This window comes from Colius striatus, chromosome 3, assembly GCF_028858725.1.
Source record: "Colius striatus isolate bColStr4 chromosome 3, bColStr4.1.hap1, whole genome shotgun sequence".
In the NCBI taxonomy this organism is placed as follows: Eukaryota; Metazoa; Chordata; class Aves; order Coliiformes; family Coliidae; genus Colius; species Colius striatus.
The window spans coordinates 27,791,997-27,805,309 of record NC_084761.1 but is presented as its reverse complement, the minus strand read 5'-3'; the positions used below and the strand labels follow the sequence as shown (position 1 = coordinate 27,805,309).

General features: G+C 37.8%; 1 protein-coding gene across 1 annotated transcript; it reads left to right on the top strand.

Moving 5' to 3' along the window:
- Positions 1-230: 230 nt before the first annotated feature.
- Positions 231-11,635, top strand: MFSD8 (major facilitator superfamily domain containing 8). The gene is made up of 12 exons (XM_061993821.1): positions 231-348; positions 1,905-1,990; positions 2,989-3,032; positions 4,138-4,378; positions 4,667-4,780; positions 6,457-6,601; positions 7,198-7,256; positions 7,382-7,487; positions 8,576-8,710; positions 9,074-9,177; positions 9,277-9,536; positions 10,228-11,635. Exons 1-12 carry the CDS (start codon positions 263-265, stop codon positions 10,441-10,443), a joined length of 1,596 nt encoding a protein of 531 aa, XP_061849805.1. The 5' UTR covers positions 231-262; the 3' UTR covers positions 10,444-11,635.
- Positions 11,636-13,313: the final 1,678 nt, after the last annotated feature.

Genomic DNA, 13,313 nt, shown 5'->3' with positions numbered 1-13,313 from the left:
GAGGGAGAAGGGCGGGGCCAGCCGCGCGCGCGGGCGGGCGGGCGCACGTACGCAGGCGCGCAGCGGGGCCGGGAGGGAGGCCGCTCGCCCCGCCCCCTGCGCGTGACCAGCGCTCCCCCGGGAGGCGGGTGCGGGAGGGTCCGGCTCTCGCGCCGGGCCGGCAGCGCCCACCAGCGGCACGGGCGCGAGAGAGCGGCTGGGAGGGGCCGGGGGAGTGGGGGGTGGATCCCGGCACTACCGGGCTGGGAAGCGGCGGCTGGGTATGGCGGCCGCCGTCTGCGGTCCTAAGGTGGCTACTGAGGGGCAGGAGCCTTTGCTGAGTCCTGGAGAGGCGGAGGAGGAGAGCAGGTAGGGACTTGTTCCTTCTGCCGCCCCTCTTTTCTCAGGTGATTTCTTGTGCCGCGGGCTGAGGGGACCTGCGCCAACAGGCGCCTCCAGTCTCTCCCTGCTCTGAGGTGGAGGGGATGGAGGCGCCACCCTCACGAGTCCCCCGTGGCTGACAGGTCCCTCTGTTCCCCCTCCGTGGGTGCTTTGCCCCCACTAGGAAAGGCCAAGCTTGAGGCAAGCTGCCCGCTTGGGGAGCCGGCGGAGGGGGTACACTGCCAGCTACCTTCCCCAGGCACTGGGGTAGCCTGAGTCGGCGCCACCGCCGCCTACATCTCCCGCTGCGCCCTCCCTGGGTTTTGGACCGGGCAGGCTCGCAGGCGGAGCACGGCAGGAGCCGCGGCCCCGGTGGGGGCTGTGTCCGTCTGTGAAAAAACAAACGCGGTCACTGGGCAAATGTCTAAAAAGCATCGAAATCGATTATTGCGGCGCAGAAGTTTGGATATTTAGTAGAACTCTTGTTCTCTTCCTTTCGTCGTAAAGGTGTAGGAGTGGCACCTGCTGTTGCCATCTTTGCTGTTCTCATATCCGAGACGTACCGTTGATTTAACTAAAACCTTGAAAATAACCAAGCATGGCATAAACATGGCATATACAAGTGTTTGACAGACTTCTTCCTACACTAGGTGGGCAATAAGATGACAAAGTACGTTTAGAAACACCATTTACATGATTAAAGCGTCATTGAGCTAAGGCACTTCAATGGTATAAAAGTTTCTGAAGAAATAGACGTGCGGATGATGCAGTAGAGTAGCTGTATTAGCTGTAAAATGTCTGTGTATGACCTGTATAAACAGTGTTTATACACTATGTTCAGGCATATATAACCTAGCTCTACATCTTTCAGACAGAGGTTGTTTGGAATACTTCAGAACCAAAAGAAGTGAAGAACTCTGAAATGTTCTTTTTGAACAAGTATGTGGGCCTCAGAAGGGCCCTTACAAGTTTTCAAAAGATAACTTGCTTACAAAGTTTGTAACTTGTATTTTGGATTTTTTTGCAGCCCTTAACAATCTTCAGCGATATCTCTTAGGCACATTTTTTACCTTCTGACAGCAAGAATAGACTGGTCATACCTTTTAGTCTGATCAATAGTTGTTCAGGTTTGGGCTTTGTTTTTTTTTTGCTTTAAAGGCGCAGTTCTGAGAAGATGTTCAGTTTTAGGGTTTAATACACACTTCTTAAAGCCTTTACATGGTATCTGTGATGCTCCAAAGCGTCTATACAAAGAGGTTGCAGAATTGAAGACCTCTGTAGACAAAGATCTCTTTGTATATAACATTGGAATGCAGTTGTATGTGATAGCATGTGTCAGGTTTATAATTTGTCAATCTAGTACTTTTTTAGTGAAAAATCAGTTTGCTTCTAAAATAAATTCTTTGTATTCTTTGCTGTGTAGAAGTTCGTTCTATAACAACTTAACTGAATTGCAAGGTTTGTGAAAAATGTTTTCAATGTCCTGTGAGAGCAACTAGAGGAGAATCTGATAATGATTTCTTTCTCTCTTGGTTCTAAAACAGGGATGTTGTGGAAACACAAGAACATTATAAGAGCAGGTGGCGATCCATCTGGATTATGTATCTCACTATGTTTCTCAGTAGCGTAGGTGAGTAAATGTTGTTGGTTTTCAGTGTTGTTTGCTGAATGAATATATACTGGTTTGAAAACGTCAACTACGTAGCTCCATTAATGCTACTGTCCTTTTATAACTGCAAAAAGATGTATTTTCTGATTCCTCAAGAGATGAGACTAGCAAACCAAACAGAGTGTTACATTTCTTAAGATAATAATACTCTGTTTTGAGACTAAATGACATATTACTTAAATCTTTGTTTTATGGCTTTGTAAGTTGGGGCTAAAAAGTAGTGTCAGAGTAAGCTTATTGCTTAGAACCAACCAAAAGTCAGACTTATTATGCAAAGTGAAACTTCTAGGGAACGAAAACAGAAATAATGCTGAGTTTTTAAGAGGTAGGATCTTTGTGAGAATATAGATTATGTTTTTCAAAATGGGTATGAGAGTTTGTTTTCTCCTACGGGATTTTGCATCTCGGCTGCAGAACAAATTACTATTTCATTTGTAAGGAATTGCCTCTGGAAACTAGCCTTCTGGTGATTTTTGACTTCTAGTGATCTTCTGTAGGCCTAGAAATGATAAAAATGATAGGATGTGTCAGTGGTTGTTTTTTTAAAAAATTCTTTGTTTAGTTTGAGGAACTAAAATTTCTTTGATAATGATACAAGTATGTCAGTATATGGAGAAAGTCATTATTTACTCTGGGGACCTTGTCTTTCCATTGTGAGGAAAATCCCATCCAGTTTGCTTGGTGCATAAGTGAAGTTTTTTTTATTGGAATTTCTCTTTGGACTTTTTTTGTTTGGTGTGTCCACACCTATAAAATATCCTTTCAGAAACAGTGTCTCCTGTTAGAAGGAATTGTAACTTTTTTTTTAATTCCATAATACATATTTTTTCAGGCAACAGACTGATGCACAATTTTAGACTATAATACACTTAGAAGGAGAAGAATGAGCCTGCCGTAGCTGTGTCACTAAAGCAAATGGCAAACAAAGTAATTTCAGTTATGTTTTTACTGCATTTCAGGTTTCTCAATTGTAATTATGTCTGTGTGGCCATATCTCCAAAAGGTTTGTACATGTTTTCTTAATTAATAAGAACAGAAAACTCCTGCTCAGAAACTATATAATACAAAACTTGGCATTTTATTTAGGAAAAGAAACAGTAAAGGGAAGTGTGTGGTTATAAGATAATTTTATTTTTGCTATCCACTTAGACAGCTTTCATTATTTCATGTAAAATCTGGCAGCTTATTTCCTGAATTGATAAAGCTACATCATAATCCAGAAACATTTGATGTTCCAGTATAATGTCACTGTTTTCTTGACAGTAAATCACTAAAAAATCCCTTTATCTGAATGCATTTCTAGTTTTAAAGCAGAACATACAAGGCTTGGCTACATTTTAAATAAAAAAGCTGAAAGTGCACGTCAGATTGTTGCACATACACCTTGACATTCTTAACAGGGAATTGCCTGTATTCCTGGATAGTGTTTTGGGTTTGTTAGAGGGTTTTCAATTTTTTATTGTTAAAAGTGGCATAATAGGTCTGTAAAACTATAATCTGTGCCAGGATTTTACTCTTCCTGGAACTGTAGAAGGTGGTTTAAAATGCAAATTTGGAAGAACATTTCCTGAGCAGGGTCCTAGAGGTATCGTTAAAATTGAGGCTGGTGCCGAATACATCATTGGCCATGTAAAATCAGGACAAATTCAGGCATATGAAGAGATGAATTAAGAGATTGCTTGCCTGTAAACTGTCTACCGTACTATTCAAGTTATGTATGTAGCGTAGGACATCAGCAGTGATGTATGAAAACTGACTTTGCTGCAAGTGAGCAATTTCCAGTCTCAGAAGCAAGGCACTTTTTATTGGCTTGGTGCATTGCCAAAGACAGTTAGCCAAGGTTTATTGCCACAAAGAACTATGTGAAAACAACTGCTTCTGAGACCCAGAGTGGTGTGTTTAATATAAACACCACACAATGCCATGCAGACAAGCTAACCTGTTTAGCAAGAGCTGAGGTTTGACACTGCATTACATAGTGCCATATACCTTCAGAATTACAGTGCAGAGTCTTTAAGTATTTCAGGTACTGATTCTAAAGTGATTTTGTTGATATTATAAAATACTATAATACTTTACCTACAGAATTGATAGATTTGTTTCTGCAGATTGATCCGACAGCAGATGCAAGTTTCTTGGGCTGGATTATAGCTTCATATAGCATTGGCCAAATGGTTGCCTCTCCTCTGTTTGGCTTGTGGTCCAATTACAGGCCAAGAAGAGAACCTCTCGTCGTTTCAACTGCCATTTCAGTAGCTGCTAATTGTCTTTATGCCTATGTCCATGTACCTCATTCACACAACAAATACTACATGCTGACTGCACGTGCTCTTGTGGGTTTTGGAGCAGGTAACCACAGCGGAATTTACATTTCTGAAATGAAATTCTGTGTCTTGTGTAAGATAGTTAACATGATGTTTTCATACCAGATTTACCATTATGTCAATGATAACTTACAACAAAGCAAAGAGTTGGCCAATACTAGTTTATCATAAAATTGTGTAATTGTGCAGTTGTGTATAAATATTAGAAAGAGTGCTGGATTTTATTTTCGTGCAAAATAAGAAAAAGAACTCTTAAAATAAAAATATAACTTAGTGTTTACATTAACTCTTTCTTGGTTTTGTTTGTTTTAAGGAAACGTGGCTGTAGTTCGATCATATATTGCAGGTGCCACTTCTCTCAAGGAAAGAACAAGCGCCATGGCCAATACCAGTGCCTGCCAAGCTGTTGGCTTCATATTAGGACCAGGTAAAGCTTATCATCTTTCCTCACTTTTCTAATACTTTTTAGAATTACATTGGTCATAGGAAGTAGGAATCCTCAGCAGCTGTATATTGGGGATTTTAAGGGATAGTTTGTCAGTGGTATGAAAATCAAACAAATGGGTTCCATTCATATACACTTGTGTATACCAATATAAATTAAATATTCTAGTCCAAAGAAAGTGTCATTCTTTCTAGTTAAAAACTACCTGGTTTGGATTGCTTTCTGCAGGAAATGCAATTTCCAAGATGCTGTCTTGTACAGTACTCAGTAGATACTCTTTATGACCAGTTGCACTTTATTCATAGAGAAGAGAATTTAACATTACTGTGTGGGGGCAAACACTTCCACCTTTCTGAACTGACTGAAAATGTCACCATGCCTCACATGTGGTAGAGAACAACATCCAACAGATCTTTCTGATCTTGCAGTGATGATCACAAAATCTTCATATTGGCAAAATATTGTAATCTATAACATAGGTATTACAGAGAGACAAGGGAACAAATAGCTCAAGGGGTATTTGTTAGATCAGGCCTAACTGTGGCTCCTGTTGCTTCATGGGAAAAACACATAGGTTTGCTTTGTGCTGTAGAGACCAGAATTTGTCCTAAACAGACTCTACTGATTACTTGTCTTCTATAGCTGGAGATGAAGATTATCTGATTAGTAGAGCTGAAGTTCTCTGTGTGTGGTAATATAATAGGGTGAACCTTTAGAACTGAAAGGTTTTTCTTCTCCACAAGGGTTGACAGCAACAAAAAATCTGCATTCTTTGTGTGATTTGCATAGAGTATAAGTTTAGGTAATTCTCTGTTCTGATTTGCTAGAGACTCGCAGTCTGTTTCCTAAAAGTAGTAAGAAAATGACCTGATCTACAGCCTTTTGCTGTGCACCAGTTTAAATTTTAATTAAAAAACCCCACAACTTCTTTTCTCTGTAGCTTGCCCTTAGTAGGAGAGATAGTCTGGTCCCAGGACCAAGGTTTTCTGCATAGGAGGAAGAGCAGAAAGATTAAATCAGCTGTCTGCATGTGGTCAAGAAGATTAAACATTGGCACACTCAGAATTCATAGAATCATAGAATGGTGGGGGTTGGAAGGGACCTTTAGAGATCATCTAGTCCAAACCCCTTGCAGAAGCAGGTTCAGCTAGATTAGGTTGCACAGGAACGTGTCCAGGCGGGTCTTGAAGACCTCCAAGGAAGGAGACTCCACAGCCCCTCTGGGCAGCCTGTTCCACTGCTCCCTCACCCTCACAGTAAAATAGTTTTTTCTTATATTTAAGTGGAACTTTTTGTGTTCCAGCTTCAACCCATTACCCCTTGTCCTGTTGCTACCTACTATAGAAAAAACGGATGTCCCAACCTCCAGACACCCACCCTTTAGATATTTAACTGAATTCAGTTTCAGTTCCTCAAGTATCATGCTGTTATTTATAGTGTATCTGTATGTAAACAAGTAGTTTTCCAGCTAGTTGAGATTCTGCTGGTATCCATCAGTTTATTTAGAGTGGGATTCTAAAAATGTAAAAGGTTTGACAATACTTTAATTTTACTTAGCAATTAGAACAACTTTTCTTATCCAATTTTATGTGTTTATTCTGTGTGTGTTCTAATCTTAATGATTCTCAAGGTTTTCTCAATAAATGTACGTTTTTAAGTTTTTCAGACATGTTTTACACTTATCGGAGAAGAAGGAGTAACATGGAAGTTAGTTCATCTTCAGCTGAACATGTATACAGCACCAGTTTTATTTGGAGCTCTCTTAGGAGTCATTAATATTATTCTCATCTTTGCCATATTCAGGTAATTAAGTAAAAAAAGTGAAATATTCTACATTGGTTCCATGGGTGACTTGTAACAAATAATATGCTGCTCAGGAAGAGTAATAAGCCTGAAATCTGGAGTGCTAAATTTATGAGCTGTTATCTGTTTTTCAGGGTTTCTGCCTTCTTTATGAGCATAATGAAAAAGACAGATATTAATCATAGTTATCTAATGACTAGAATGTGTAAACTGATGAAAAACATTAGAACTGTTAGATTATTAGCTTAGCCTTGATACATTTTTAATGTTGGCGTTTTCTGCCTATGTGTTTTCTCTAAAGAGAAGTAAAATTAACTTCTCTGTAGGGTTCTCACTGTCTCTAAGAATCTCAAGGCAGTATTTTTATGCATTATCCCATTTATGGCAGCGAGGGGAGATATTCTCCCACTAGAATACTTATGTTCTTGAATATGGTGGTGTTCACTGCAGCCATACGTAGACTACATAGATGATGCTTAAAGGAACTGGAAATAACTAGAATTTAAGTTTATGCCATTTACAATTATTTAATAGGAACTTGACTCAATAGTAGATCAAATAAATATGTCTTAATGAAAACAGTTCTAAATTTCTAGAGAGCATCGGGTGGATGACATGGGACGGCAATGCACAAGTATCAATTCTGAAGGAGAAGGTAGGTTTTCTTGAAAACTTAATTTTGGAGTACTCTATCATATACAGGCTGTTTAGAAGTATTCTAAAGTCTGATGGATTGGAAACTCACAGTGGAAAATAGGCTGCTTCTCTTTCTTGTTGCAGAAAGTGGTGTGGATCAGGATACAGAAGGAAACATTGACCATGTTGCTGTGGTAGCAATCAATTTTCTTTTTTTTGTCATCTTGTTTGTGTTTGCTGTCTTTGAAACGTAAGTTTGCCCGTTTTCTCTCAAAATACTTAGATGTGTAACATAGTTAAGACTGGATAGGCATGTAAAGGCTGTTCAGTTGCATGCCTCTTCTTAACCATACTTTTCAGAAATATAATTCCAAAACCATATGCAATGAAATCCATATGTTCAGTGACATAAACTAATGAATTAAAGGTCAGCAGTAATTGAAAATATGTACTGTACAGTTTGTATTATATGAAACATTAAGGTAAAGGCTTTTTAATAGATGCAAACTGATATCCTCAACTTGTTAATTGTAAAAAAAAAAAAGTTGCTTAACTCAGGATGCCTAAAATCTTCAGAGAAAACTCTCTTGAGTACCTTGTTCATACTTTCTGTTTTGATTTTGTGTAACTTAGTATGATTCTGATTAGTTCCAAAAGCTCCAGTGAAGCTCTCAATAATGATTATATCAGTAATGACAGAAACAGTTGTTTGATGGAATTAATCTAATGGACTGTATTCTTAAATAAGCTATTTTACGTGACCCTTTTTTTCCTGAAAAGGTACATTGTTCACTCCCAAATTTTCTATGTATAAAAAAACAAGTAAAACATAACATTGCCTCAGACTGAAGAATACCTTCTTTTCTTATCAAAAACTTCAAAGATACAACATTTATGTTATAAGTTTTTTCATCTCTAACGTAGCTAAAATTTCTTTTAACAATATGGCTCTGTCTTAATTGCATTATCTTTAGAAAACTGAGTTCCTAGGGACTGATTGGTTGCTCAGACTGAAGCAGTAGTAAATGTTTATTATTTTTATACTTACAGGGTCAGGTTTGGTTTTTTTGTTTCTATATTACTGTTGCTTTGCTTTAATTCCATTATCTGGAGATTAATTATATGTCAGAGTACGTCTGGTGTAATGCAGTTGTGAATATTATCTAGTGGATTTATTTGTAATAAATGATGCATGACAATTTGTAATTTCTGATGTGTCCATCAGGAAAGGCTTCCATAGTACCGTGTTTGATGCCTGGGACAATGCATGTATGGAAATGGCTGTACAGAAGCAGCTTTTTTAAAAAAAATTAATATAATTTTGTTTTGTCACTTTAGCATAGCTACTCCCTTGACAATGGATATGTATTCCTGGACCAGGAAAGAAGCTGTTTTTTATAATGGAATAATCCTTAGTGTGGTTGGCATCGAATCAGTGATTGTTTTCATGGTGGTTAAAGTGCTGTCAAAAAGGTAAGTTTTTATTAGTTTATTGGAATTTTGTTACTTAGGTTACCTAAGTGTGTGTACCTTTATGGCAAAGATTTAACAAATGCAGAGTTGTCCTTGTTAATAAATTTGTGTTTGCCATGACAATGAAGTACTTCCAGTTTGGACCCAGCCACAGTGATGTGGTTCTTTGTTAACACAACTCCCTTCCTTCTCTGTCTATTACCTTTGAATCACAAGAGGTTTTAAGTTGTTGTGAATTTTTTTTTTTTAATCTGTTGCAGGTGTTTTGATCAGGCAAACTAATCATCAAACTCATGGGCTATGTCATTAGCACTGTCATGAATTTTACTTTAATGAAATATTAATCACTTCTTTCTTTGATAGGACTGGTGAGCGTGCCATACTCCATGGGGGTTTACTGATTGTCTTGGTTGGATTCTTTATCTTACTGCCTTGGGGAAAGAAACTACCAAATATCCAGTGGCAAGGTATAATTCAAGTCATACTAAACTATCATTGTCATGCTTCCTTGAAAGTTTTTTCTTGTATTTTTTTTTCTTACCAGTATGCCTAACTTGTTTTTACAGAAATAAAGAATAACTCCATTCCCAGAACAATTTCCACTGAAATGATAATGCCTTTCTGGAGTTCACAAGCAATGCACCTGCCATCCAACCACACAGTGGAACCTGTAGGCTGCCCTGTCACACAGTCCTGGTGCCTAAATACTCCTATGATCTATCTGGCCCAGTATATTAGCTCTGATGTACTAATAGGATTGGGCTATCCAGTTTGTAATGTCATGTCTTATACTTTATACTCAAAAATTCTAGGACCACAGCCTCAGGTAAGCATACTTGACCAGTTGATTGCATTTGCTCTCTAAGACTTGCACCCTCTTGATTAGAATGAGATCTAGCTAAAATTCCTTTTGTCATCAGCCATATAATATGTATGTTTGAACCAGGGCAGAGGTTTCCAGGAGCCCTAATCTTATTTTAAAATTCAAGGCAAGTCCCTAGATGAATGAGAAAGCAAAGCTTGTACTACAAACTGTGGCAAATCTTACAGCACAAACATTTCCGAACTACACCCAAAGCTTGTGACTTTACCACTGTTCTGGAAGTTATTTTTGTAACAACCAATTATATATTTGGAATATCAGCACGAAATAATGTTCCTCTTACTAATGTTATTTAATATAAAATACTATAGATGCTACAGTACTTCCAGTTACTGACATTTTACAGTGGTGAAACACATAGCAGACTCGTAATACTGCCTAACAAAAAACTTTATTACCATTTCCCATGTTCTCTGTTATATTTTGCTGTAAGAGACTAAATGCTTTGAGACAGAACGTCTTTTTCTTAGAAAGATACAGAGGTTGTAGCTCAGTGGAGCCTTCAAATTAATGCTTAGATGAGCTAAGCAATTGGTTAAACGCTTCTGTATTTTCTAATTGGGAAAACTAGTGGGAATTATCGGCTAGCCATATAATTCCTGTATCACTAACACAAGGTTTTGGTCTTCTGTAGGGTATCTACATGGGATGGTTAACTGCTTCTGGAAGTGGAGCACGAATACTTGGGCCTCTTTTTGTGAGCCAGGTATACACTCACCTGGGACCTCGTTGGGCATTTAGCTTAATCTGTGGAGTAGTTGTACTCTCTCTCTTACTTTTGGAGATAGTATACAAGAGGCTAATTGCATTTTCTGTCAGATATAGAAGGATGCAGGAAGAGAACTGTTAAATATGAGGTGGTGTTTTGTTGGTTTTTTTTTTTTTAAGTAAAAGCAACCAGAATAATACTTTATTACTATGTTTTAATGAGGAGTTTTTAACCACTGACCTTATTGGCTGTATGCTAAGAACTGTACACCTGTACTTACACATTGACAGAACACATAACTTGGTCATATCCTAATATACGGTTAAACCTGCTGCACCAGAGCTTTTGAATTTTGCTTTTCTAGCAGCAGAGAAAGGGATTTGAACAAGTTAGGTCAATACAATGGCACATTTGAAGTGTGTACAGAATGCAGCTGTGAAAGTAACAGGTTACATGCATCCTTTCTGGAAAGAAGTAAAAGAAATATGATCTTGATTCTATGAATCAGGATTAGTAACGCTTCTGGTAACGACAACATTAATGGAACTGTATGCACTTTGTATGGAAACATCACTCCTTTAGTGAGCCTTCTGATGTTCAGTTTGATAGCTTGTAGAAACGTCTCACTTTGCATATTGCTGGTACATATCAATACATCTTCTCCAGGGTTTCAAAGTAAATGTGACATTTACAGAGGAAGGTAGGTGCCTACTCTACAACCAGTTTTTCTGGGGTTGGGGTATTCAAGTTGGCAAAGAGCCATCAAAGATCACACACTTAGTGGCTCTTACTTGAACTACAGTGGACTGTGTGTGTTTTTCTTCTATTATTTTGAATACCTTGTTGTAGCAAGAAAGATAAGCTGCAGTGCTGAATTACTAGGGATCGCTTTTCTCAACTTTACTAAAGAAGGAAATACTAAGCATGATTGTTTACACTTCACTGTCACTTATGAGAATGAATGCACTGTACTGAGCAATCAGCATTAATGTTATGTATAAAAAGGAGGAAACTGTCTTCTCAGCTCTTGACTTATTTGTAGACTTTTTTTTTCCGATATGGTATGAAAAGCAAGAATTTTTAATATTTAAATCATTCAGTGTTTCAAAAAGTGAAATAATTTTCCTTCAAAAGGGTGCCTAAGTTCATCTGTATGGATTTGTTTTATCTGTTTGAGTACTACTGGGAAAAAAAAAACTTGCAATAACTGTAGTATGAGTTGGAGTTGCTGCTTAATATATCCAATATTTGAATCTTATGGAATTTATTAAATGTAATTTAAGTATGCCTATGTAATCAACTACTCAAACACTGAAAGACTACTGAATTAAAAGATTATTTTTTCAATACTGACTGAAAACAACAGAGGTTTTATTCTGTCTTGGGCTTTCCTGCTGCAAAAATCACAAAATGTTATGAGAGGATTTATTTTTAAGCACTTCTTTGTATATACAAATTGATAATAAGTAGTACTAGAAATACTGTGTTTGGGTGGTGAAAACTCATGGCAAAAGAAAGTGCTTACACTGATCAGAAGTTACTCCAGTCATGAGAAAGTGGTCTTCCTTTAGAAATGGCTACCAGGGTTAGGATAGTGTAGTCTAGAACTCAGGTTGAGGTGAAAGTATGCGAGTTAGAAGGTTTTTATTGTTGCTGTTCTTCAGAGTAGATAACTTTCAGTTTAAGAGTAAGAAAATGTTTGGGTACTGAGAATGATCTTCATAGCTGTAACTTAAAAGGTTAAGAATAAAACTAGATTCAAGTTGTTTTTCGCAGTGAATACCTATAGAATATATAATATCCCTCAAAAGGGGAGCCCATACACCTTCTTATTTACATAATGCTCAAACTAAGAAAGCAAGGTTTGAAAATCTTAGGAAAACAAAAACAATCCTCAGGGCCAAGGTCAGCTGTAGTTGAAGATGAGGCTTGCTTGTTATGGATTGTCCTATTTTATTCTTATCAAATATGTTCTTGTTATTATAGCTTTTTTCTTTTTGCTGTGGTTAGCAATGTAATCAAACTGCACTCAAGTCACACTTTTATACAAGCTTCCTGAGCATTCTTTCTAATTATTTATGCCATTCTGCCCTCTCATGTCTACCTCCTCAGCTTTCTTCAGCTATTTGCATGTCTAGTTTGCACATCAAACTAGAGTGTCTGAAGTAATCAGTATGGCTGATAATGCAAGTTCTTAACATGCAATACTGACTCACATCTTACCACCACTGACTCCATACTTTAAAAGTCAGTTAAGATTCAAGTACTAAACAAAAACATTCCTTCTAAGAAAACCGTATTCATGTGCATGTGCTTGTATGCGCAGGTAATAGGGAAAAGCCCTTACAGACTACTTGCTTTATCAAGGGCTTGTAATAGTTCATTGCATGTGAGTACTAAGGTACAACATGAGAAGGGTTTTGCCTTTTTTTAAGTGCAACTTGCATGTCATTCTTGATGTTCCCAGTGACACATTCAACTTCAGCCTTTCTCCTAGCTTGTAAGGAACTTGAGTATTTAAGTATTAATATAAGCACCATCAGGAATATTAGTAAACATGAAGCAAAATGCTTTAAAAAAGCTAGTGTTAAGCTCAGCTTAAGTGTGATTCATAATGTGCAAGACAAGTTAAAAGTATCAAGAGTTAATAAAATTCCTACAAAGTAACAAACTGAATCAGTTATTACAGTAGATATAGTTCACTCTCCTATCAACTGTGCTTCTAGTTTCAGTCAGCTGTAGTTCTGAAGTAAAATACTGAATATATAAACCTCTGCGATTTTCCGGTTCAGCAACTTAACAGTAACTTTGTGCGACAGTTTTGTGTTGTCTCTCCCCAAGCTTCAGCCAGCCCCAAACTCCCACCATGATGCTCCAAGATACCAGATCAGCTCCTGTTATAAATTAAGCTTAATACTTGGAGCAAAGGGCTCTCAATAACCCTCACTTGAACATGAAACAAATAAATCTGGACAATTACCACTGCATTTACTTTTTTTATAAAATGCTTG